This window comes from Trichosurus vulpecula, chromosome 7 (genome assembly GCF_011100635.1).
Source record: "Trichosurus vulpecula isolate mTriVul1 chromosome 7, mTriVul1.pri, whole genome shotgun sequence".
Classification (NCBI taxonomy): domain Eukaryota; kingdom Metazoa; phylum Chordata; class Mammalia; order Diprotodontia; family Phalangeridae; genus Trichosurus; species Trichosurus vulpecula.
This window is the reverse complement of record NC_050579.1, coordinates 11,392,394-11,419,440: the sequence shown is the minus strand read 5'-3', so window position 1 is coordinate 11,419,440 and position 27,047 is coordinate 11,392,394. Positions and strand designations below refer to the sequence as shown.

Below are 27,047 nucleotides of genomic sequence, written 5' to 3'. Positions count from 1 at the left end.
AGTCTCTTTCTATCGTGCCAGATTTGAAGTCCTAGGAGCGTCCTAGAGGTGGTGGTAGTAGTGGCAGCGACTGTTCTGAAATGTAAACTGAATGTCCAGTGCCTTTGATGGCAACGCTGTTGTCTGAGCAGGCTTCCCTCATCTTTGTTCCCACGTTCTCCAGAACATGGCTCAGTGACTTCCAGGATGCTGCTCTTCCTGCCCCCCAGAGCACTTTGCTTCCTTCTTTGGTGGATTTTTCCCCTTTCCATATTTACATGTTTGTATTCACTCACCTCTATATGATTTCTTTGTTTCCTATAAGCAGTAAGACACTTCCAAGAGCTGGAGGTACTTTTGGCCTAGCCCCCTCCCCCCAGCTCTGTGAGGATCACTATCCCCACTTTACAGGTGGAGATACCAAGGTGAAATCAGTTGCCAGTGGTCATACAACTATGGAGTGTAGGAGGCAGGATTTGAACCCAGACCCTGAGACTCCAAGTCCAAGGCCTCTTCTGTTCCTGGGGAGCCACCTCTTCACTCAGGATGCATCCTTCCATCATGTGTCCTGTGATAAGGGCATCAAACCTTGGGGGACTGAGAGGGACTTTATTTCTGGACTACAGGGTGTAGCACATTATTGGCTAGAACCACCTCATTCGCATAAGGACAAAGACTCAGAAAAGAAATGGCCAAGGCCCCTCTGCTTCCACCCAGGGTCTGGGCTGTGGTTGGCAAGGGCCAATGCCCTGGATGGACTGAGACAGTGGCTTCAGGGGCACAGTCCCTAGGCCTGGAAGTCAGTGGGTAGAATGTTGACTCTGTGCTGGGTCAGCCTGGCTCTTTTTGGGGGTGGGCCAGAGGTTCTTGAGCTAAGCTTAGAGGGTAGAGAGGAGAGGGGGACTCCAGGCATGAAGGCAGGAGATACTGTGTTTGGGGACTGGTGAGGCCATTCTAGCTAGGTCAGGTATGTGAGGAGGAATATTGGGGCGTGAGTCCAGTAAGATGGGCAGAAATACATCATGGAGTCCATTAGTGCTAGGAGAGGAGCTCTGGAAGCTCTTTGGGAGGGGCAGGGCTGCCACAGGAAGAGCTGTGCCCTAGAGATAGCAGCCTGGCAGCTGGGCTGAGGCAGGGGGACAGGGCCAGGGAGTCAGCAACAGGAGCCTGGCAAGACAGTCCAGGGGGAGGGCCCAGAGCCTGAATTAGGCTGGAAGAGTGCAGAGGAGGCCCATTTGGCCAGCCTTGCCACCTGACGTTCAGGGCAGTGGGAGTGTGAGGAAGGGGGGAGAATCCAGGGCGTTCCTGAGCCTGCCAGTCTGGGGGGGCAGGAGGGATGGTGTGCCCTCCACAGAAACAAAGATGTCTGGAGGACCCTGGGAGCTCCATCTGGGGAGGGGCAAGGGTTCAGTGTTAGGTGACAGCATTGAGCTGGTCATCCATACTGTCAGGCCTGTGATGGGAGGAATGGGAGCCCAGAGCAGCCATGGTCTGGGAGAACAGACAGGGCAGAGGGCCTGGAAGTCATGAGGAGGATAAAGAGTAGCTTGGGGAGGGCTGAGATGGGAAAGAGGAGGAATGATGGACCACAGAGGGGGAGCAGGGATGGGTAATGGGGAGGAGGGAGGCCTCAGGATGGGGTGGGCTTCAAGAATGTGAACCAAGGGCTAGACTCTGTCAGAGGGACCTGGAGGGCCGTAGGGTCACTGCAACAAGGTGTTGGCCTAGATGGAAGCCCAGTAGTGGGCCAGCCCAGCTGCTGGGTGACTCCTGGGAATTAGCTCAACAGTGTACCTCCTCCTGCCTGGCTCGAAGCTGCTTGGCCTTTCTGCAAAGGCCTCTTTGCTGCTTCTGATGGGAGGAAAGGGTGGGAGAGCTGTCCTGCATGTGGTAGGACTTGAGCTAAGTCTGGGGGGAAGCCCAGGAAGCTGAGAGGACACAGAGAAGGGGATGGAGGGTCCTGGCCAGGGACCACCAGAAGGCCAGTGTGGCTGGTCGTAGAGTGTGTGTGTGTGGGTGGTGGTGGTGCGGACAGTCCAGTGTCCAAAGGCTGGAGGGCTTGGAAGGACTGGATGGAGGGGTTTCTATCTGATACTGAAGGTCTCTGAACCCTGGGGAAGATCACATAGGCATCCTGAGTCAGGGAGACCAATTCAAAGTCAATAATCGAGGCAAGAGTGGGTGAGGGCCTAGGCTGGGGTGAGGACATAGCGGGGTACACTGTGTAAGTAGATGACAAGTTCCGACAGTGGAGTGGGTGCTCGGTGGGAGAGGCATCAGGCTGACCCGCTGAGGCGGCCACCTGGCTGGGAGCTCAGAGGAGGGGAGGGTCTGCCAGAGGGGGAGCAATCTCTCAAGATGGTAGATTTCAGGACCATTAATGAACAGAATGATTTCCATTTTGAGGGTAAAGATCTTTAAAACACAGTTCTAGGTCACCTTAAGTGTTTCTCTGAGTGCAGAAAAAGTTTGGCCTAGGATATGGTAGATAATTTGTGTATAAAGGACTCACTTTAAGAAATAAAACTCTAAAGGGGGTCTTCTTTCTCTTTTTGTTATGAAGGAATACTTTTTTATGATCTTTTTTTCAAAAGAATATTCAGAGAACCTTCTAATTAAAAATTGGTGGCTTTGAGGGCATAGGCAAAAATAAAATAATTGAATATTAGGAATGTCAGAGGCTGAATGACATATGATTATTTGTGACCTTCTCTCAGAATCATACACTCATTAACTTGCAAATAAGTGGCAGTTGGAGGTTGAAGCTTGATGTACATGGTGGTCAAGTCAGGGCAGAGAGGTGGAAAATGTTTCTTCAGATTGTAAAACCCAACGGCATTGGGTTTGCTCTTGAGGGAAGTCATGTTGGGGCCAGGAAGTCTCAGCTGTCCTGCCGGGAGGGACTAGCTGTACATGGCTCCCTGAACATGTTCGGTTCTTAGGGTTTTCTTACCAGACCTGGATGGAGGCGAGGAGGGAACAGGGCCGGGGAGAAGAGGAGCTATCAGGGGCCCACATATGTGGAGGAAGGAGTGGTGCCACCCTGGCCACCCTCCCTGGCAGGAGCCTCCACTACATTAACATGCAGCAAAAGGAGCTGAGGCCCCATTAGGTGCAATCTCTGGTTCACGGTGCACACATTTACCATAATTAGGGAGCTTTTGCCTTGTCATGCTGAAAGATTCTTAAATTACTCTGACTTTCAATAAAGAAAAAAATATGGCATTTATTATGTTGGGAAGATTTACTGGGCTTTGGATGGAATTGTTTAATAAGGAAAAATATCTTTTTAGCTTGTGACTTAAAGACCAGAATGCTATAAAGACCCCTGGCAGGTTTATGTGAGGCAGAGACAAGGCACAGACTCCAGATCAGATCAGATACTGACCAGAGGCCAGACCAGGAGCATGGAGTCATCACGAGGAAGTGGATGTTGCCTGCCTGGGCACCTCTGTTGGGTCTCCTTGTCTGGATGCGAGCCACCTTTCCCTTGTCCTCTGAGGATTGGTTTGTTTTGTCCCTGCTAAAAACGCTTTTTGACATGAAAACAATATGCTCCTGGCTCATACTTTTGCCCTAGTTCTCTGTCTCTGTCTCTCTCTGTCTCTGTCTCTCTCTCTTAACAATTAGTTACTCATCTCCATCCTGCAATAGAAGGCATAAAAATCTCCTAATTGTCCTAGGTTGGATTCACCCAACCAAGTACAATTTCCTAGTACATCTGTGTAAAATGAACCAGAATTGTGAGAATAACTATTTTTTTGTAATTGGATTGATAACAGGATTTTTGTGCATTTTAAACTAAAGCACTTGTTTTATACAATCAATGGATTCCTGAAAAGTTGTGAGTCACTGGTTATTGTTTGGGGGTAAAACCAATCACATGATAAATACTCCCCCTCCCCCACCTCCCCCAATCAATCCCTATAATTCCCTCTTACTCTGAGGACTGAAGGAGACTCCTCTCTTTGGCCCCTCACATCTGGAGCCCGTCACAAGTGGCCTCTACTTACCTGGCAGGCTTTGTTCCACATCCCTCACTTCCCCACATACTATAGACCAGCTAAACTGGCCTTCTCATCCGTCCTGCCACATGACAGTACATCTCCTGTCTCTAGGCCTTGGACCTGCCTGCTCCTGGGGCCTGATGTTCTTCTCCCTCATCTCTGCCCCTTAAGACCCATTGGTTCCCTCCAGGCTCAGCTCAGGCTCCACCTTCCTGATTCCTCAACTCACAGGGCCCATCCCTCAGAGATCCTGTGTCCCCGTGTGTGTGGACATGCTTACCTTAAACTCCTTCAAGGCAAGGAGGGACTGTTCTCATTTTTGTCCTGGCTTGGCTCCTGCCTAGCCTATGTGGGAGGGGCTAATCATCAGATTGACAACATATGCTGTATTCTACACCCCATGCAAAGGAGGGGGCTTTCTCAGCTCTTCTCTAGGGTCAAGAGGTCATTCATCAACATAGCCTTTGTTTCATTTGTCCCTTCTCTGTACTTGATGTTTTCCCGGCTCTGCTTCCCTCGGTCCACCCCAGCCCTAATATTTTCCTCAGCCTTTTCCAAATTCTTCATATTTGGCCCTTCTCACAGAGCAGCGCTATCCCATGACCAGAACCTGTTTAGTCAAAGTCCTCCCATGGTGATGTCTACATTCTTCACACTCTTTGCTTCTGCAAAAAGTCCTGCCAGGAATAATTTGGTGTATGTGGGCCCTCAGTGTGTGGCCTCTCTGGGCCAAAGGTTGCAGGAAGTTTAGTCACTCTCTTATCATCATTCCAAATGGCTTTCCAGCATGAGTGAACCAATCCCGAGGCCTGGCCACAGGGGATGGCTGCGCCTTTCACTGTCTTCCTCTCTTCCCGTTTCCTGGGGAGCGTGGTTTTTTCTGCATTTCTCATGAGGAGCTATTGGATTATCTGTCCTTCTTAGGGAGCAGTCTGTGTGTGCCTAGACCCTGATGCGTCTGCCCAGGCCATACCTGATCGACTCCAACTCTCTGAGCTTTTAGTTTAGACCCAGAAAAGAAACTTGAGCGACATTGTTCATTCATCCAACAAGTCTTGTGCCTCTTGTTGTTTCAGAAGCTCCCAGAGACCAGGGGAAGGAGTGTATTTTTCATCTCTGGGTCCCTCCTTCCCTGTCCCATGGCAGATGCTCCATCAATGGTGGTCAGCCTGGGGCTGCAGCTCTCCAGAAGAGGCCATTGGTCCCTCGCTGGTGATGCTGCAGCTTGAAGGCCAACAGGACATCAGATGTCTGAATAAGGGGACAGCAAACTCCACTAGGGCTTGTGTGCAGCTGGAGGCTGCACATTTGCAGGCCTGGCTAATGACCTTAGAAATGTAATAGAACTCCAGAGAGTGAGGAGGGGGTGGAGGAACCACTTTTGCAGTGTCAGCTGAAGGATTGAGAGACCTGCTAATAGAGGATTAAGGGGAGGATGAGAAATAGTCAGCTGACTGATGGGTACTTCCTGAGGACCTGTGGGGTTAGGCTGGTGATTCCTAACCTTTTCCAGGGTGGTCTGCTTCTATGGGCCGATCCATGCCCATGTGAGGGCAGTAGTATTGACTCAACCATTGACTGGAAATTCAACACATTTCAACCTACATCAATCGGACTCACTGAGGATACCAATGCAAGACAGTCATTGCCCTCAGGGAGGTTCCACTCTAATGAGGGAAGACGCCACATAAAGGGGCTGAGGAAGTGGCCAAAATGTGCTTTGGTGGCCTGAAAGCTGTCCTACCAGAGTCCAGGGTCCCAGGGACAGAGTCTAAGTTCCACTGTGAGGGTGTGCAGAGGAAGGGCCTGTTTGGGTGAAATATTCCACTTCTGAAGGAGAATAATATGGAATGTCTAGAAAGATAGGTGTGTGTGATCTTGCTGAAGTAATTATTTTGGTTAATTTTAAAAACTGATTATCTGATGTTAAATCATGTAGTGCTTCCAGCACCTCACAAATCTTGGCATAGAGTTGGAGCTTAATTCATGCTTGTTGATTGATCAATAGAGATAATTTTGCCTCTTTATTCTTGCTTATTACCTTAATTTCTTTTTTATTGCTATGGCTAACATTTCTAATATATGTTAAATAATAATAATGACAATGGGTATCCTTTGCTGCCCTCCTGAGAAGGTTTGGAGAAGGTTTCCTCTGTTATAAACAGTGCTTACTCTTGGTTTAATTGATACCATATTTTACAAATCATTTCAAAGAAAGGTCCTTTCATTTGTGTGCTGCTATAGCATTTTAATGGAAATGAATGCTTTATTTTTTTACCAAATATTCTGTGCATCTATTGATATAGCCATATTTTTGCTTTTATTATTAATATAAATTATTACGCTCATTGTTTCCCTAATGTTGAAATACTATTGCATTCCTACTTTAAATCCGATATGATTGTAATGATAATTTACATTGCTTCAATCTGTCACTATTTTCATTTGTATTTTACCACCAATGTTCATGAGTAGTACTGATCTATAATTTTCTTTTTCTGCTTTATCCCTCTCTGATTTGAAAATCAGGGTCATGTTTGTCTGAGAAAGAGTTTGGTAGATTGTCTTCCACCTCTATTCTTGGAAGCAAGTTATGCAGCATAGAGATGTTTCTATTTTTTCAACGTTTGATGGAAATCTTTTGTAAATTCATCTGGATCTGGAATTTGTTTTCATGGTAGTTCATTTATGTCTTGCAAAGTTTCTTTCTTGGGATGATTTTATTTAGATTATCTAGTTCTTGTTTTGCAGATTTTAATATTCCATGTTGTTGTTGTTCAGTTGTTCCCAACTCCTTGTGACCACATTCAGGATTTTCTTGACACAAACACTGGAGTGGTTTGCCATTTCCTTCTCTAGCTCATTTTACAAATGAGGAAACTGAGGCAAACAGGGTTAAGTGACTTGAACAGGGTCACACAGGTTGTGAGTGTCTGAGGCTGGATTTGAACTCATGAAGATGAGTCTTCCTGACTCCAGGCCAGGCACTCTGTCCACTATGGCGCTACCTAACGCCACTTGGTATTCCATCCTTTGTAGATATCCATCCATTTCATTTTGGTTTTGGAGTATGTTGACATATAATTTAGTATAGGAATTTCTGATAATTTTCTTTCTTTCCTCCCTATTCATTATGAATTGCCCTTTCAGTTTTGATTTTACCTGTTGGTTTTGTACTTGCCTATGCACTTAATTGCTATTATCAGATTATCTATTTGTCAGTTTGGTTTGTCTTTGAATTTTTCACAATCTCCTTTTCTGTGTGTTTTGCTATTATTAATTTGTTGGTATTGTAAGGAGGAATAGGGCAGGGAAAAGGCTGCTCGTGCAGTAGTGAGCCAGGTGAGAGTAGGTTAGTATGAATGTGTTGCAAGCTCATCACATAACTGTGGGGAGGGGGGAGAGGGAAGAGGGAATTAAGGTGGGAAAGAGGTGCTCAGAGGAGTTGGCTGGTAGGTGTTCATCCAGGGTTTGGATTGGGTAAGGGGAAGGTGATAGACCAAGGGAGTGCAGGACTCAAGGGCAGAGGATAGCCTTTCTAGTTGACTTGGCTATTGGTAAGGCCAAGACTGTGAGGGAAGAAAGGGTGTCTAGGGCACGTATTATGAACTGGGACCATGAGGAGGTGTGGCGAATCTGGAGGTCTTGATGAGATGAAGACTAAATTTCAAACTTCTCCTGCCCATTCTCTGCTCTTCTTTTGCTTCACAGGCCAAGGGTTGGCCAGTGCTTTGGATAGTGCCAGAGATCTCTGACCTGGAGGTCCTCTAATTGACTACCCTCCCTAATGCCCTTGTACTTTGACCTTGGGTCAGTGATGGAGCCCAGGAGAGGCTTCTCCTACAAGAACACTCTGTTCTCGCAGGAGAAGTCTCTGCCCTAGAAAAATCAGAGCTTTGCCAAGCAAAGAGGTGGCCCAACTACTGATTGGCCAGCTCAATACTAAAATCTACAACTAGCCAGCAGAAAAAGGATATGCTGGGGAATGTTGTAAGAGTGGATAACAATCAGGCTGGTCTTGTGACCTTGGAAGGAAGGAGTGAAAAGGGAGCAGAAGCAGAAGGTCTAGGTTAATGTGGCAAAAGTCTGGGAAGGTTGTGATCTTGGGAAATGATACCCACAGACTCCTGATGGTTACCACCTTGGAGACCCAGAGGAATTTCTGTCTGGATCCAGTCTGCACAGATGGACCTACTGCCTCAAGACCATAGGAGGTTCAGTCACCAGATCAGATGGGCAAGGAGCCACTCCTGCACCTGGTGGAGGCTTGGAGACTGCAGCTGAGATGGAGGCTCTCTGATGGTTTGGATGGCATGTGGTGGCCAAGGTCAATGGCTACAAAGGAGGTGTTTGGGAAATGAAGCCTATTTGGAACCAGGCTACCAGTTGTGGGGAGGGTTGAAGACCATCTCACAGTGCTGCAGCACCAATCCCCATCCCCCCCCCCCACAGCTTAGGTGGGTGTCAGTTATCAGTTATTACTGCTTGTTACCTCAGACTGAGAAAGAATGACCTGATATGTCACCAGAAAATAGCAGTCTGTCTTTTTGGTTGGATAGCTACTAAAATTCATGATGTTTTTAGTAGGTGGCAATATAGTTTGGGTTCAAATTGAGTGAGGGGTCTACTTTGGGGAGGGACCAGGCTGCAAGGGAACTCTGCCCTCTCAGCTTAAGTGGTGTGAGGGGTGGGGGAGGTGCTGGGACAGTGGTCTGTGGGTTAGTATCCTCCTAACCTCCAAGAGGAGACGAAGTGAGACTGGGGTCCCAGGAGTTTTCACAGGTAGTTTGGGGACTCGGGGTACAAGATAATCCTCATGCCAGGCAGAGATGTTTGGACTTGCCCTTGTAGGCAGTAGGAGCTGAGTAGCTGTGGGAGGCCGCTACCCTGGGGTAGCAAGCAGAGGGTGAGAGGTTGGCCGGGTATGGGCAAGTGAGTCACAGCAGGAGCGAGAGGAGGAGGGATCCTGACCTGTGATTTCACCAGTGTCAGTCAGTCTGTCAACAGATATTTTTCTATCTGCAGCATGCCAAACTAAACTCCTTGGGGGTGTGTATGGGGAGGGTGGAAGCTCCTTCCTCGGCTGCAGATGGTGAACACCTGCTCTGCCGCCTCGGCCTGGAGCCCAGAGAGCTGAAGGGACTATCCCAGGCTCGTGGCCAGTGGGTGTTAGAGGGTGAGACTCGAACTCTGGTCTTCCTGTCTCTGAGGCTGGCCGCACTGCCTCTTGTGACAATCTTCTATCCCAAACCCGTAAGCAGTCTTATTAGAAGGAAAGGTCAGCCCCTGAAGCTGTGCCCCCAGAGGGTGGTGACTGAGGAGCTGGCACCGGCTGTGACTCTTCAGCCCTGAGCGCTTTCTCCAGTTCACGGAGGTTTAGCAGGTGGTCCTTGACCTTTGCGTTGACTAGGCCCAGAGCTCCGCCCCTGGGCCGCTGGTCCGATACCACGCCCCTCCCCCCTTCCCGCCCCGGGATGGACCTGGGCTTGAGCCAGGAAAGCTGGAGTTTGTTTGAGTAGGAATCGTCTTTTTAAAGCCACAGTACAGAAGAAACAAAAAAGGAAGAAATCTTGAACGCAGCAGTAAATTGTGTGAAGTATGTACGTTTCTCAATGCCATCCAGCGGTAGGCATTTATTAAGCACCAGCTGTGCGCCAGGCGTTATGGTGGGTGCCAAAACAAGAGAAGAGAACTTCCTGCCGCCGGCAACTGGCCCTCTGTACCCTGTGCCCACGGCCCCCTCGGCCTCATCCTAATTGGGGAATGAACAAGGGCGCTCCTCAAGGCTTCGCTTTCCTTTCCCTCCTAGCATAGATACAGCTTGACTGCCCCTCTGCCCTCTGCCAAACTCGCCACCCTCGGCCTGGGATTTCTTTCTGTCGCTTCCCTTTCTCGCTGACACTTTTCAGAGGGGCTCTGGGGGCCCGAGCTGCTGGGCGGGCCTGCCAGCGAGCGCTTTGGCATTCTGCAGTTTGAAGCTCCTGGTCCCAGGCAGCGAGTGTGGGGAAGGGTTAACGATCACATGCGCCAGCCCGCCTCTGGGGCCGGGGCGCAGGCTGCCTCGCCTGGCTCGTCTGGCTCTGCGGAGTTCGCTGGGCTTGCAGTTTGATGAATGAACCTGGAGCGGAGCGGAGCAGCTGCAGCCACTGTGGGGAGCCCGGGAGGCCGGCCCCGCTTCACTGTGCTCAGCAGCCCAGCATGCGTCCGGACACTGCCCGGAGGTCCGGAGCCTAGAGGGAGGGATGCCCAGCTGCTCCTGGCAGCCTGTCGTGGCCATGGCCTCCCTGCTTTCTGGGACTTTGACCATGGGGACCCTGTCCAGCATTGGCAAGCGGCGTTGTAAGCGGAGGCGCAGGAAACGTTCGGAGAGGAGAGGTAGTAAGGGTGCCTGCCGGGGTGCATGCCTGCCTGCCTGCCTACCGGCGCACAGTGCTGGGGGTCCCTCCCTGCCCCCCTCCCCAGCTCGCCGAGCTTACCCGCGGAGCTGGAATCGCGGTGGCCCCAAGACTTGCCCGAGGTCGGGCACCTGGCGGCTTGCTTTTTGCCGAGCCCTTTTCCATTAGCATCTCAGTAAAGGGGCCAAACAGCCTCTGGGGGACACTGTTAACTGCCCAGATTCTGTGCCCCGCTCAAAGCTTCAGCGTTTGTAGCTAGAAAACCCATTTCCAAACTCCAGAAGTTAGTAGCTTTGTAACTGTTTGGTGATGAGTGTATGTGAGTATGTGAGTGGGTGAGTTTGTGTGTATGTGTGTGAATGTATGTGTGTGAGAGGTGTGAGTTCGTGTGTTTCAGGGTGTATTGTCTCCCCCTAAACTGACCCAGAGAGTGGCTCTCACTGCGGCCTCTCTGTCTTGTTCATTGTCCCGGTTTCTAACTTGTCGAGTGCCTCGTAGATGGCCAGGGCAGGGACCGTGGCCACATTGGGAGAGCCCGCACCTCCGTGTTTGCAGAGTTGTGAGACAAGCGGTCACCGGCCCCCTCCCACTTCTGAGTTTCTCTGGCCCAGCAGGCTTTCGGTGGGTTTTCCACCAAAGGCACTCAAAGCGTTTGTGGGGGCTTCAGGTCCGTCCTCAGAGATCGCCCAGGATAGCATCAAGTGACACATTATCCGACCTAAATAAAGGCTAATTGGTTATGGCTTCCAATGCTGCTGGCTGTTAGTCGTCTCCTTGCACTGTGTACTCATTCATGGAGATGCCTTTGCCCAGTGAGATGGAAACCACAGCTGTTCAGAAAGGACTTGGGACTGATTGAAAGGTGTCCCCATGTTCTTCCATCTTCATCCGACCCCTCTTTTCCAGTTCCACTGTTCTAGGGGCTTATGCTTTGCCGAGCTGCGGGGTCCACTCAAGAGAATTCAGGCCCAGTTTGTCAGTGCTGGGGTGGGGGTGGGAGGCTTGTAACTGACTAAAGGAGTGAGACTCCTCATCTAGGAAGTATCCTGCCTGAAGGTCCTCCTGCCTTCAACTGTCCTGGGGCTCATATAGAAAAGGCTAGGAGGTAATCCTTGAACTAGATGTTCACTGATACCGAATCTCTTGTGCTGAGAAAAAAAGTCCTTATGGGATCACAGCTGGTGGCCCCAGAGTCTTTCCCCATAGGCAGGCAGGCAGGCAGGCAGGCAGGCAGGCAGGCAGGCAGCCAGCCAGCCAGCCCCATGGTTAGAATCAGGCAGGGGAGGCTGCTTCTTGGGCTCACTCTGAACCTCAGAGCAGGTGGCACATCTCCTTTGTCTCTTGGTCTTACACTGGAAAATTAGAATGTTTATAGGTCTTTCTTTCATACCTCAACTAATAAATATTAGGATATTTTTAGGTCAAATGGGGGGGAGGATGATGCAAAGACTGAATCAAAGGTGAAAAGAAATGATAATTTATGAATTATAATTGGATCGTAGAGTCCCATTTTCATCTAGTTATTCAATAAAATAACCTAAGTGATATGGACTAAATATACTCTTGAGCAAATAGGAAAAGATCCAGAGAAGAAAGTGTTTCTGGATCATAATCATGTGTGTTGTTAGTCTGGTAGGTTTGCTTGCTTTTATTCGGGTCCAAGGCATTTTTACTTCACTAATATTAGCATTTACCTTTTAAAAATTCCTCGGGGGGAAGCACTTTCCTATTTTTCTGTCAGAGTCTGTCTTCTTGAGGACCAGAAAGAATCATCAAAATTTATTTCTGAAGATTATTGAAGGAAGGATGCTGAATCACAGCTAAACCAAACCTATCATCCCTCAGTAGATCTAGGCAGGCTATTGAGAAGAACTTTATTCTAATTAGTGAACTAGTTAAAAGAAAGAACCTCAGATGTGGCAACTCACCCCCCCCCATCCCCAGACATGTATGAGCCAGAGTGTAAGAAGCTGGATTCGGATTGTTCATTTGAAAACTTGAGATCTGAGTCTTCACCAAGTACAGAGAGGAAGCGAAGCTGCTTGTGCTCTGAAGATCTGAGCAACGTTCTTCTTCCTGAATAATTCAAGTCTAGGTCTAGGCCCCAGACCAAAGCTCAAGAAAGGATGACTTCCTTACTCTTACTTTTAATGAACACACCTGGCCTAGCCCTTCTTTTTCTGTGTGAAGGATTTCAATCCTTCTGGGACAAGTTGGTAGCAGGTGACCCTCTGGGAATGAGCAGTGTGCCTCAGCTTATCTTTATCAATGAGAGCCTGGGTAGGGCAGTTTCTAATATCACTTGCATTTGAAATTAATAAAATCACATTTCTTTAACACATAATTCTGTATAAACGGTTAAAACAGGCTTTCTTTCCATTATTTAAGATTGGTGGGTTTAAAAAAAGCTTTAAAGGCTTTTTGCTCCTTCAACAACTAAGCCTTCTTCCAGTTATTTCTTGTACTTTTTGGAACAAGCTTTGCCTGCGCCATGAATCCCGGCTGTTACAAGGAGGCCATGTATGGCGTGTCTCTTGACTCTAAGGCCATTTTCCCAGGTGCCTGTAAGGAAGAGGAAGAGCCTCTTGTCCCAAGCCTGGCAGAACATGGGCTGCTTATTGTGGCTTCTGAGACAAGTGAAGGTCCTGACTCAGCTAAGACCTTCCTCTTGGCCTGTTTCAGGCTCCTGGAAGAGCCCTTGGCTCCCTAGCCAGGAGAGGGAGCCTACTGTGTTTCTGCTGGCACATGCCTGGAACTGTAGGGTGGTTGAAGGGCAGCTGAGGACCTGGAGGGGTTGGTGAAGGGATGAAGAAGAGCTTTCTGACTGTTCTCACTGGACCAGCTGCAGGAAGGAGAGTAGAATGGGAGTTCCATATATTATAAAAACAGGCTCCCTCTTTCCTTCTCCCTGTTAAATGGATGAGCATGCCCAGGGTGTGAGCTCTGGCCTGAAGCCTTCCTGGTGCTGATAGGACTGCTCTGCTCTGACTGCCCTTCCTGGCCTGGAGGGGCCTTGCTCAGGCTCAGGAGCCCTTTGGGGCTGTCCTGGGACAGGTAGGCATGGGGTAGCATGCCCCTGGGTGTTCATCTCTGGGCATCTAGAGCAGACTGACTGGGGGGGGGGGGGTCGTCTGTAAAAGTGTGCTTGGACTAACACAGGAAGAGAGCCCCGGGGGAATGGGAATGTGTCAGCTAGAGCTCATTGCAACATGGCTTCCTGGGCTTGTGCATGTGTTTGTGTGCACGTGTGTATATATGTGTACACATTTACATGTGTACTGCTTGTCAGAGCCCCCAGATAGCTCTGTTTAAGCTGAGTGGACTCATTGCTAGGTGCCATTCTGCTGTGCCCCCCGCTCAGGTCCACCAGGATTGTCGAGTGTGACTGTCAGTGCTGGCTCCAGACCTCTGGCTGAGGGTTTCTTTTTCTGTACCCAGCCCATGGGGGCCAGGGACCAGAGTAAGAGGGCATCAGCATTGGGAAGAGAAGAAAGGGGACTGCTGTCATTTCTTCAATTTAAGTTATTTTTCAATGAGCAGGCATTGCTTTTCTTTCCCTCCCACCTCCCTCTACTTTAAAGAAAGAAAAAGAAAGCCTTTGTAACAAATATGCACAGTTAAGCAAAATAAACTGGAACCCCGGCCACCTCCCTCAGAAAAGGCCTGCCTTGTTCTGACCTCTGAGTCTCTCTTCTGTCTCCAGGGAAGGGGAGAGCTGATTCCATCAGGTCTTCTGGAATCAGGAGGCTCAGGAATCAGGGGGGCTCTGGAATCAGGGGGCTCTGGAATTGGGGGGCTCTGGAATCGGGGGGCTCTGGAATCGGGGGGCTCTGGAATCGGGGGGCTCTGGAATCGGGGGGCTCTGGAATCGGGGGGCTCTGGAATCAGGGGGGCTCTGGAATCGGGAGGCTCAGGAATCAGGGGGGCTCTGGAATCGGGGGGCTCTGGAATCAGGGGGGCTCTGGAATCGGGGGGCTCTGGAATCGGGGGGCTCTGGAATCAGGGGGCTCAGGAATCAGGGGGGCTCTGGAATCGGGGGGCTCTGGAATCGGGGGGCTCAGGAATCAGGGGGGCTCTGGAATCGGGGGGCTCTGGAATCGGGGGGCTCTGGAATCGGGAGGCTCAGGAATCAGGGGGGCTCTGGAATCGGGGGGCTCTGGAATCAGGGGGGCTCTGGAATCGGGGGGCTCTGGAATCGGGGGGCTCTGGAATCAGGGGGGCTCTGGAATCGGGGGGCTCTGGAATGGGGGGCTCTGGAATCAGGGGGGCTCTGGAATCGGGGGGCTCTGGAATCGGGGGGCTCTGGAGCTCTGGAATCGGGGGGGCTCTGGAATCAGGGGCCTCTGCAGTCAGGTCTGGCGGCTGCTCTTAAGTCTCACATCAATAAGTTGGTATCATTATTTACATCGTTTTCTTGGCTCTTTAACTAGAAGGAAAAGCCCATGGCAGGCCCCTCCCTTACAGCTCCAAGGCGGACACTTGAATGAACAACAAATGGATGGGTGGATGGATGAACGAACCAGTGTTTGTTTAAGCTTTCACTGCCTGCTGGGCCCTGGGCTAAGCATGAGGGATGCAGATACAAAAAGGGACAGTCTGTGCCCTCAGGGAGCTTTTAATCTGGGTTGGACCACACCCAGAGGCCGGTGGCAGTCAGAAAAGGGTGCTTAGGCCTGGTGAAGCACAGAGAGAATGAGTGGAACCATGGCCCAAGCCAGTGGCCTGATCTCCTTCCGGAAGCTGGGAGGGCATTGGTAGGGTTAGTGTTTCCAGAGCCGCAGATGAGGGCGGAGGTGGAGTAGATGCCGAGCTGGCCTGGGAAGTCAGGTGCGTGGGATGTGAAGTATGGTTTAGTCTGGGGATGACCAGGCAGAGTGGGCTCGGTAAGCCAGTCACCTAGCTGGGCTGTTTGCCCAGGGAGAGAGCTTCCAAACTTGGTGGATTGATTCCCCCAGAACTAGGAGATGGGGCTAGTTGAAGGGGATGGATTCTGGAGATGTGGCAGGACAGATGTCTGGGGCAGAGGGCAAAATGACCTGGGTGGACAGATGGAGGGGACAAGAAGCTTGAGGTCAGTGGGTAGAAACAATGTATGCCAGAGGGGAAGGAGATGTTGAAGGTGTAGAGTCATTTTGATGAAATGGTCCCTTTTTCACATGCTCACAGAAACTGGTTCAACTGAGAATGCTATATCATGATCAGGATGGTTTGAATCAGTATCTTATCTGCACAAAAAATGGCTGCCTCTTGCCAACAGAAAGACCTGGTTGTTGGTGCAGTATCGCTTTCTCCTCTTCCTTGTGCTCCTCCTCATCCTCATCCTCTTCTTCTTCCTCCTCCTTTTTCTTCCTCTTCCTCTTCACCCTCCTCCTCCACCGTGTTATTTGCACTATGAATCTGTCTAATTAACACTTTAATTGGTGGGACAAAATTGATTTGGCCCCTTGTTTGGTCATGAGTTCTAATCTAGGGGGACACAAATGAAAACTTCATGTATTTTCTCTCATGTCCTTTTAATAAAGAATCTCAGGTCCTGCTAATCTTGGCTTTTATGGAGGGCAATTGTTGCTCACTCCTGGAAGGGCCTTTTTGATCAAAAGTAGGGAAGCAGAACTAATCTCTGCCTACAGAAAAGGGAGCCACCTGCCTGGAAACAGAGTCTCAGGAGGCTTGAGGATGGGGAGGCAGCAGCCCCACGGACCCCTGCTCCACCCTGGCTCTAAGACATCTGCTGTGTCATGTTCAGCTCCTAGCACCGCATTTTGGGAAGGATGGTGGTCAGCTGGGAAGCACCCTCAAGAGCCGCCGGGGAGTGGAAGTGAGAAAGGAGCACCTTTAGGCTTAGGTTAGCCTTTAAACTGTGTACAAGTGGGATAGGCGAACCTGGGAGTAGTGAGATCACTGGCTGGATGGTCACAAGCTGGAGACAAGGCAGATAGGATTCTAGCTCAGTTGGACTGGTTTTGTGAAGAGTGCCCAGATAAGAAGCTTACTGGAGAACATTTGCCACTTGTAAATGGGCATTAGCATGTCTATATGTTTAGGTATCCATCAATAATGACCGTTTCCCATGATTTATGATTTCTTTTTGTCCATGGAAATGCCTTTTCTCTAAGTCTATAAAGAGAGGAGTCTGTGCTGGCCATTCAGAGGCCAGCCTGCCTCTGCAGACAGCTGATGCATGGCTTCACATATGAAAGCCAACATGGATGCGCGCTGCCTTTTATTTTCAAAGGAATGGCCATCTATGTGTACAGATGTGGAGACCAGATCATTTGCAAGTAGACCAGTCTTTCTGCTTATTAAGAGATAGGAGCACTGTGGTGATGGGGAGGATTTGGCATTAGGAATTCTACCTTAGACACTTAAGAGCTAAGGGACCCTGGGCAAGTGACTTAACCTCTCTGTGCCTCAGTTTTCTCATATGTAAAATGAGAGGGTTGGTCTTGATGGCCCTCAGCTCTAAATCTCTGATATAATTATTCTATGAAATACAGAGAAAAGCTTATTTCCAGGTACAAAACACTGACAACCTCTGTGAGTTAAAAAGAGTGAGGGAAGACTAATTAGGTCATTTTCTTTTAAAATTCAATTAGAATGTCTGAAATAATTTAAAGACATTAATATATTGTATCTTATTTTTATGGAGGCTTTTTGGTTTTGCCCAACATTCCTTTCCCTCTCTCTCTCTCTCTCTGTCACTCTTTCTCCATCTGTGTATCTATCTGTCTATCTATCTCTCCCATTACCCATCAAGACATCCCTTTTAACAAAGTTAAAAATGAAAAAGAAAACAAAACTAGCGAACCCAACCACGTCTGACAACATGCCTGCTAGTTCACACCCATAGCCCTGACCTCTACAATGAAGGAAGCTTGCTGCATTCTATCAGTTCTTCTCCAGGATGACCAACCATGGTCATTATAAATGCACAGCTTTTGTTTTCACTGTTTTGTTTTCATGGACATTGCAGTAGTCATTACACACACACACACACACACACACACACACACACACACGCGCGCGCGCGCACACACACACACACACACACACATATACACACACACACCAGAATAATTTTCATGGTTCTGTTTCCTTTACTTTGCATCTGTTCATATGAGGCTTCCCAGGCTTCTCTGAATTTTTCATGTTTATAATTCAGTACTATCACATGTATATGCTACAATTTGTTCAGCAGCTCCTCTAGTTTGTTACCAGTTCTTTGCTATCACAAAAGGGGCTGTTGGGAATATTTGGGGGTCTAGAGGACTTGTTTGCTGTCATTGACCTCTTTGGGGTATGTGACCAGTGGCAGAATCTTTGAGTGAAAGGGTAACACCATTCTTCACATAAGAAAGTGCCGCTGATGGAGTTGGTGAGCCAGCCTGGTGGACACAGTCATGCACCAGCCCCACCCCCCACAGGAGGGCAGGAAAGACAGCAAGCACTGTGTGGATCAAGCTGCCATTACCTCCCCTCTTCTCCAGGTGGGGGCAGAGCCCAAGAGTTCAGGGAAGGGCAGTATCTCTCCCCACCTCCTTCTGTCCACTGTAATGGATACAATCCACTCTCTGCAGCCTCACCACCCTCACCATCATGAGCACCTGCCAATCACAGGTCCTGGTGTTCCAGCAGCAGCAGTGGCCAGCTGACCACCGTGCTGTTTTGGACCAGATTCCAAAGCCATGGTCCAGGGAGGCGGTGCTAGAGGGTAGGTCTCTGCAGGTGTGGTAGCCCCCGCCTCCTGAGGAGCCAGAGAATTCTTCCCACTCATATACTGTTGAGTGGTTTGACATCAAAAGGTGTCTCAGCGTCAGCTTCTGCTGCTGGAGCACCGGGTCCTTGTCTTGGGCCCTCCCTGAGAGCAGGCACTGGTCAGCTTTGCCGGGTCTCCATAGGGAGCATTTAGCACACCTGTCAACATTTCCCATGAGTGGAGGATTCTCACTTGCTTTCCAGGATGATGGAGCTTCCTCAGAGCTCTGCCCACAGAGCTCATCTTTAGACTCATCTTCTTTGGCTTAAAAATAAAAGGTGCTTGTCCATCAAACTCAGAAGTCTTTTAAAGATGAATTTGGTCATTGTTTAAGCCCCGAACCAGGTGTTTCTTTCTATGGGCAAAATCCATCTACACACGTGCATGGATGGTGCCAGTCAGTCAGCAAGCATTCAGGAAGTGCTTGTGTTGGCTAGACCCTGTGCTCATGTGGAAGGCCACCTCTCTTTGACCGGCGCAGACCATTAGCACTCTGTGACCAGTGAGAGGCCGAGTGATTCACCCAAGGTCACAGAGCTGGCACCAAAGGTCTGGCTGTGGACTGAGGCTGGCTCTCTCCACAGTGCTATGCTCCCTGGCACATGGGTTTTAATCTAGACCTTGCATTTGGTTTGGAGGCTGATGCAGATGTGGAAGTGGTCACCACTGCCCACAGACAAGCACATTTACAAATGAACCCCATGACTGACCGAAGCAGGATAAATGCCATGGCCAGCTACACAGGCTCAGGAGTCAGACTCAGCCTTCTAGCCCAGCTGCATCTGACCAGGGCCTTAGCAAAGATTCAGGGATCAGACAGGATAATTTCTTTTGGCCCCCACAGGTCCAGAAGTCTGTGCTCTCCAGCTTGGACTTGGAGGCGGTGGACTTGTCCCAGAGGCTGGCTGGCCACCTATCAATAAACGGACTAACAAGCTGAAGCCTTGGCAGCTTTTCCTTTAGGACCTGGCTTCTCTGCCCCTATAATTATCCAAGTGGCCCTCAGCTGCTCTCTTATCAATCTACACTAATTAATTTTCCATTTGCATTGACTGAAGCAGCTGATGTTAGGTAGAGAGAAGGCTGGTCATGGCCCTGGTGAGACTTCAGGCACAGTTGTCCCAAATGAGTGCTGGCCTCAGAGGCAGGGAGACCCAGGTTCAGATCCTGGTGCTAAAGCTTGCCAGCCCTGGGACCCCGGTCCCGGCATGTGACCTTTCTGAGCCTCAGGTGATGAACTCCCTGACCACATCACGTTAGAGGTGGGCTTCGGGGAGTTCCCATGCAGATGAAAAACTCAGTCAGGGTAGACGAGCATTTATCCTGATTGTAAGGACCCGCCTGGGTTAGGGTCTCCGCTGGTCCACGCTGAGCCTCAGTCTTCTCATCTGTAGAATGTCAGAAATCCTATCTCTAGCACCTGCCTTCCAGGCCATTGGAGGATCAGGCCTGGGCAAGCCCTCTGGTGCCATGCTTCCATCTGTGTCCCTATTAAAAGAGTATTCTGAGTCATTAAGTCTGATTTAATTGCAGCCACTAATATGTCCTTGATAACTACTGACTTTAGCCACACTTTGAAGGAAGCTAGCACCTGAGCATTTAACTCATCGCATACATGAAATGCTTCCTGTGTGGAGAGCTGGTCAGGTGCTGGCAGAGCCTTAAACTAAGTGGAAACAGGGCTTTGTGGGGAGAGGTCTCTGACCCTAGGCAGGCTTCTCCACTACACGTATGGAAGTTGGCCTGGAAGGTGCCTTGGAATGAAGCTGGGGGCTCCTGCCCCAGGCCTATCCTGAGCACCCCTGCCCCACACACACACCCATGAGAAGACACTGGATTGGAGCCCAGCCCTGACACTCAGGAATTTAATGACATGTCACCTCTTTTTTCCAGATCGGTTTACTCATTTGTCCAATGTGTGGCTTAGATCTGATGACTTAAGCCCTGTGGTCCCGTGAGTTAATCCCTTGGGGCCTTGATTTCCCCATCTTTAAAATGGGAGGGCTAGACTTGATTTCTGGCATCACTTGCAGTTTCTTCCCTTTAAACTTCTGTGCCACAGGGAGCAAAGTGTTTAAGGAAGATTTGTGTTCTAGCTTGATAGAAATAATTTTAAAATGAAAAGCTCTATGATAGGGGTCAATGTACCATTTGACACTTGGGTCCAAAATCATCTTCACAAGTATAGAAGGGGCAGGAAGGGTGTGACAATCATTGACATAACTCTGTGTGTAGGATGCATTGAAAGCAGCTCTTTGGATGGTACCAAAGACTTGGCATCTGAGGAACGCCAGTCTAGTCATGCTGCAAGACACCAAGAAGAGGGTGGTTTTGGAGAAACTTGGAAAGACTTGTATGAACTGATCCAGAGGGAGGAGGGCCAGGTCAGGAAGGGCTTTTCCAAGCCAAACAGAGCATTTTCTTTTGGATCCTGGTGGGGATGCGGCATGACGTGGTATAACCTGGGCTTTCGGAAGAGGACCTTGGCAGCTGAGTGGAGGTGTGTGGCGGGCAGCAGGGATGGTACATTCAGTTCTGAAGTGTCCAGACAAAGGCACTCAGCAGCACAGGGAAGCCCATGGTCAGGGATGCTTGGCTCTTCCCAGTCCTTTCCCTGGATGTGCCCCTCTAATGGTGCCTCCAACCCTCCTCAGCTATACTTTGTCCCCAACACGTCCACCAGTCCTCCCGTGACCTCTGGGTGAGCGCTCAGCCTCACAAGGTCCCAGGGGAGATGGGGCTAAGGAGCACGGCTGTTGTTTTGGGGGAAAAAGGTCTGATCATTCAAAGACAATCCCCTTGTCTGTCCTCAGTGTCTATACCGCAGATGTGGTGGATACAGAGCCACACTCAGACCTGGGTTTGAGTCCTGCCTTTGACACTCCTTGGGCAAATCGCATTGCTTCTCAGTGTCCTAAGCAGCTCTTTCAGGCTGTAAGAAAGTGGCATAGATAAAGATGCCAGCTGTGTTGGCAGAGGGTCTTTTCTCACCTGCCAGTGAAATCGTGGGCACTGTCCTTCCCCCTGGGCCCCTTGGAGGTTTTCCTAATTGAACAGAGGGAGCATGGGTCTCCTGGAGGAGGGGCCTCAGCATCCCCTCAATGTCCACCTGGCTTTGGTGGAGGACATCCCCTCAAGATGGTAAACACCTTGGCCAGTGTGTGGCTCCTTATTTAATCATATTGATCCTGATCATGGCTGGCCCTCACCTAGCTCCCTGCCTCGCATTTCCCAGACAGAATCTACCATTCTGTGAGGCCGAGCTCAGTGGATCTCATTTCCCTGGCAGAGGAGCCTGAGGCTCTGAGAGGCTTGTGAGGCACCCCCCGCCCCACTCTGTGCTGCCTCTGATATTAATGGCAGTATCATTCATTTGTCTCAGTCACATCGTTCAAGGCTCCTTGTCCAATTCTGACTGATGTAGGATGCTCGTGTTGCAGGGAGGTCTCTAAATACACTGGCTTCTGTTTTTTATGGTCACAGTTCAGGAAACTCAGTAAGCTCCCCCAGCAGCTGCTCTTGCCTACCTGGGCCTATCTCCTGCCTTCAACAAACTGCCCACTCTCACCCTCCCTCTCTCCCCACCCCATCCCCCTGCTCCTCCCCCCCCCACCCCCGTGCTTAGGGACATGTTTGATTGAAATGGTCACTTTACATGTTCTAATCCTTCACTTATTAGAGTGACTTCATCTTTCAAGATGGGATAGTCAAGTTCAGAGTTAATGGAGTCTGATTTGTGGCTAATTTAGATATACACGTAATCCTAGCTGCCCACAGACACATTAATTTGAAAATGCCCGTCTTCTGCAGGTCTTTTGGCATCAAAGATTCCAACTGATGCCTCATGGTTAAGATAAACTGGTCTTTGGGTACCAGGAGCTGAATTGTGAGTGATAGACAGCGTGCAGGCTGGCTTCTGGCCTGGGAGCCCCCTCTGCAGGCCCATGGAATCCTTCCTGATTCCTGTCCAGGGCTTCCCAGCCCCAGCCATGGCAGGGCCCCCAGACACGCAGCTCTGTCACCATGGGGCTGTTTAGGTCAATGTCGTGCCTTTCCATGGTGCCTTCTTTTTGCAGTGATGTAGTATTCTGCTTTCATTATGTGTGTACATATGTGTGCATACATAAATAAATAAGGCATTAAAATAGCTTTTTTAGGGTGAATTTACAAAAATGTTCTTTCTCTTGAGCTGCCGTCTAGAGGAAGAGCTTGGTGATAATGGGAAATTCTGAAGAGAGAGTGGATGCTCTCCAGTGATTGTTGAGTTAATTCTTTGACTGTGCCATGAGGTTATTTTTGGAATTGAGCTGACTTGGCTGTTGTGGGAAAGAGGCCTAGGACTTCAGAGGCCACTCAGCCCACCCCTCATAGTAGAGGTGATGAGACTTAGGCCTAGAGAGGTCAAATGATCTATCCAATGTCATACATCTAGCAGCTAGGCAGGAGCAGAACTGGGATCAGGGTGGGGCTCTCTTGCCTCCAGTGTGTGTGTGTGTGTGTGTGTGTGTGTGTGTGTGTGTGTGTGTGTGTGTGTAGGGAGGAATTCCTTAGTACAGTGGGAGAAGTAAACTCAAAACCAGTCCCAGACTCCATGACTTTCCCAGTCTAGGAGGTCCCTCCAATGAAGGCAATCACATCTCCTTGTGCCTCCCCATCCTGTGTGATCTCATCTCATGTTCTTCCCAAGCTTCCCCTCAAGGCCCTTGCCCAATATGACTGCTGCCCCACCCCCGCCATTTTGAGGGCACCCACCAGACGCATTGGTTGCCCTGCTATCCCTTTGGCCAGCCCGTCTTCTTTCATAACCAGTTTGATGACATCCTTTATTCTCTTAGTGTTTCATGGGAGTTCCTCATTATTTGGGGGTTTATTCTTTTCCTCCTCATGCCCACCACATGCCTGCCCACCTCCCCCATGCCCTTGCTCTCTCCTTGTGATACTTGTCTTTAGTAGTTTGTAGGCCATGGTCCTCCAGGTGTCACTACCATTCAGCAGCGCTGGTAAAATCATTGGTAAAATGTCAGCATTGGAGAGATGGGCTTTTACTGTCATAGGAAGATTGGGGTCACTGAAAGCCCAGGTGATTTCCCAGTGGCAATCTAGCCTGCTGTCCTTGGGGCCCAGCCTCTGCTCTGCCTGCACAGTCTCCTGACAACCCCAGCAGGGAGGATCTAGAGGGAATGTTCTTCTCATGCTATCAAAGGGAGTAAGACTCAGAGAGGAATGGGTGTGTTCTGGGGAGTCTCTGGGATGGGGACCGTGGCATGGCCCTTTCTAGGGCTATGACTCTATTCATCTGATTTCTGTTGGTAGCACAGGAATGGTGCGCAGATGGATGATCCAGGGTCTGGGGCCAGGCATCATTGGGTCTCTCGCCACTCAGGGCCCTTAGGAGCTCAGGGATTGGAGCCCACACCCCCAATGTGTGTCTAGTTACTGATTTATACAGGACAGGAAGAGAGTGCTTCACTAGTAATCGTATACATTAGAAAACACACAAGAACGACATAATGCTGAGTGAGCGGAGCAGAGCCAGGAGAACATTATACACAACCACAGATATATGGATTCTGTGAGGACCAACCCTGACAGACTTTGCTCTTCTCAGCAACATAAGGTACAAAGACAACTCCAAAGAACTCACAATGGAGAATGCTATCTACATCCAGAGAAAGAACAAAGAACTATGAAGTATGAATGCAGCTTGAGGCACACTTCATGCTAGCCTTTTTTTTTCCTCCTTTTTTTTCTTTTTCTCTCTTTTGTTTTTGTTTTTGGGTTGGTTTTTTTTTTTTGGTCCTGTTTCTTCTTTCTCATGATTCATTTCATTGATCACAATTCTTTTCCATAACTTGACTAGTGTGTAAATTAATTCAATGCGAAGTTATATGTGGAAGTTATATGGGATTCCATGCCATCTTGGGGAGGGAGGGGAGGAGGGAGGGAAGAAAATCTGGAACTCAAAATTATGTAGAACCGAGTGTTGTAAACTAAAAATAAAAAAAAAGAAAAAAAGAAAACACACAAGAATAGAGATTTTGAAAGGGTTGAGATAAATATGAAGGACCTTTGGATCCTAGAGCCAATAAGGAGTTGTTGTTGCTGGGAATGTGGTGTGTGTGTGTGTGTGTGTGTGTGTGTGTGTGTGTGTGTGTGTGATGGTCAGGTGAACTTCACTTCTTGAAAAAACTCTAGATAGATTGTGAAAGAATTCAGTCATAAGAATCATGGGGCTAGATGTTATCTCATTTTGCAGATGAAGAAACTGAGGCCAGAGTAAAGTGACTTGTCCAGGGTCACACAGGGAGTAGGCAGCTGAGCCGCAGTTCAGCCTTGGGTCCCATCTCTCTAAGTTCAGGGCTCTTGGGCCGATGAACTTCTAGAGAAAGAAGCAACGATCACGAGCCAACATGGCACCCTCCATACTAGCAAGTCATGCCAGGCTTACCTCATCTCCTTTTTGAATGGGCAGGGAGTGCTATTGGCATAGTTGAGTGGGACTTGAATAAAGGTCTTGAGAGAAGGAAACATCCACCACTCTTTTTGTTGAGAAGATGGAAAGAGGCGCCAGATTCAGAATCGGTTGAGTGGTCAGACTCAAAGTATCTACACCCATTCCCAGCACTGATATGGCTGAGGCAGAGGGGGCAATCGTAGCAGACTTGCAGACCCCACAGGACTCAGAGAGACAGCTAACAGACACACTGGACTATAGTCAGGCCCTGAAAGATCTCTGCAGGCCTGAGCAGGGGCTGAAGCAATGGACATGAGCATCAGTAGGGAAGAAGGCCTGATGCTTGGGGGGAGGTAAGTTATTTCTTACACACAGCATGGGAGAGGCAAGGTTAGGAAACGGGATGAACCTCTGGATGCCTCTGTGGGCTGCAGGTTCAGGGTGAGTCAACAGGGGATGCGGCAGCCATGCCAGCTGCTGAGACCTCGAGCATTAGAGCCCATTGGCCTCCACCATCTCAAGGACTGGGCTCAGTTCTGCGACCCAGAGTCTGAGCTAGAGAATATCCAGAGGAGGCCAGCCAGGGTGGGGATGGAGCTGAGTTCATGTCTTCTAGCCCGTAGGATGAGAACGATAGCATTTATAGAGTGCCTACTGTGTGCCAGGCACTGGACTAAGTGCTTTACAAATATTAGCCCATTTGATCCTCACAACATCCCTGTGAGGCAGAGTCTGTTATTATCCCCATTTTGCAGTTGAGGAAACTGAGTCAGACAGAAGATAGGTGACTGGTCCAAGGTCACACAGCTATTATGCATCTGAGGTGAGATTTGAACTCAGGTCTTCCTGACTTCAGGCCCCACTCTCTGTCCACTGCCTCAAAGCTAGAGATGAGAGCTCTCATCAAGTACCTGAAGCTTTCTCAAGTGTGGTGGAGGCTTGGCTGGGTCTGTTTTTCCCCTTGGTTCTTGGTCGTGGAAGGTCTGACCCCCTGTCAGATGTGTTTTAGTGGGAATGCCTCATCGATTACGGGTTCAGTTAGTCAGACAGGCCCAAGGCTATGTGGTCTAATGAGCTGCGCTGTGAGGGTGTTGAAGGTTGATGGAAGTGGGCATGAAGATGGAGTGGGTTTATTCCAGATGGGGAGGGGCCATCTGTACAAGGATGCGGAGGTTGGAGCTGGAGGTGAGGTCTGGAATGTTGGGCATGTGAAGGGAGGTCAAGCCACAGAAGTGTGGAGACTTGGACCAGGGCCCTGTTCAACCCCAAGAATCTGCCTTTAACTTTAGCGCTAATAGAGAATGGTTTGGGCAGCTTTATGGGAGAGCTATGGGGGAGGAGAGGCAGGGGCACCAATCTCAGGGCTGCTGTCCAGGGTTCTGAGGGTAGGGAGATGGAGACCATCATGGCGGAACACTAATGGACCCAACCCCATTCCCGAGCATAGACTTCAGGGCCTATTGACCATAAAGCCCCTTCCAGCCTCATTGTGTGAGTCTGTGATCCTCGGGCAACTTCTTGTTAAAATCAAATTTTATTTTTCAATCAGTAAAAAGCTGCCATCTCGCCCATTCCTAGTGAAAAAGAAAGAAAAACAGAAATGCCTGTTATAATCACGTACAGTCAAGCAAAGACGAATTTGTGCATTGGGTGTCTCCTGCTCTTCCCAAGGTGCTGTGTGCACTTGAGACATGCTTAAGAAAGGATTTCCACAGACTGGCTGAAGCAGAAGTGTTTACCTCATTAGCAAGTGGAAGGAGTGAGTTACGCAAGAACCATGATAGTCTGTCCTACACTGGCCCTCAAAGACAGCTTGCCTCTGCGACGATGAGCTTGTGGTCGTTGTTATGGTGGTTCAGTGGTTTTTAATCGTGTGTAACTCTCCATGATTCCATTGGGGGTTTTCTTGGTAGATATTGCAGTGATTTGCCATTTTCTTCTCTAGCTCATTTTACAGATGAGGAAACTGAGGCAAGCAGGGTTAAGTGACTTGTCCAGGGTCACAGAGCTAGGAAGTGTCTGAGGCCAGATTTGAACTAAAAAAGAAGAGTCTTCTTGACTCCAGGCCCAGCGCTCTATCCACTGTGGCACCTAGCTTATAAACTTCTTAAATTCTTGAGAAAAAATGAGCAGCTTGGTGTCCTAGTAGATAGAATGATGAACTTGGAGTCAGGGAGACTTGAGTTCAGATCCTGCCTTGGGTGCCTCCTAGCTCAGGCAAGTCCCTTCTCTCTGCCTCAGTCTCTTTGGCTATAAAATGGGGATGGGGCAGCATCCACCTCACAGGGTAGTTGTGAGGATGAAATAAGATAGCACTTGTAGTGTTGTGCCCTAGAGCATTGGAGGAACGTTAGCCATGATTATTATTTATCTGGGGCAAGCTAGGAGAGGCGCCCTTGAGTGGCTTCAGAGTCATTAGGTTCACCTCTAACACCCACTGGCCCAGGGACTCAGGA

At 49.4% G+C, this 27,047-nt stretch overlaps 1 protein-coding gene across 1 annotated transcript in view; it reads left to right on the top strand.

Moving 5' to 3' along the window:
- Nucleotides 1–10,280: 10,280 nt before the first annotated feature.
- The window catches only part of ADARB1 (adenosine deaminase RNA specific B1), a 92,308-nt gene continuing 75,541 nt past the window's right edge, over nt 10,281–27,047 (top strand). The window contains exon 1 of the mRNA XM_036767069.1: nt 10,281–10,361. Coding sequence (XP_036622964.1) covers nt 10,292–10,361 — 70 coding nt within the window. The 5' untranslated portion in view covers nt 10,281–10,291. The remainder of the gene's footprint in view (nt 10,362–27,047) is intronic.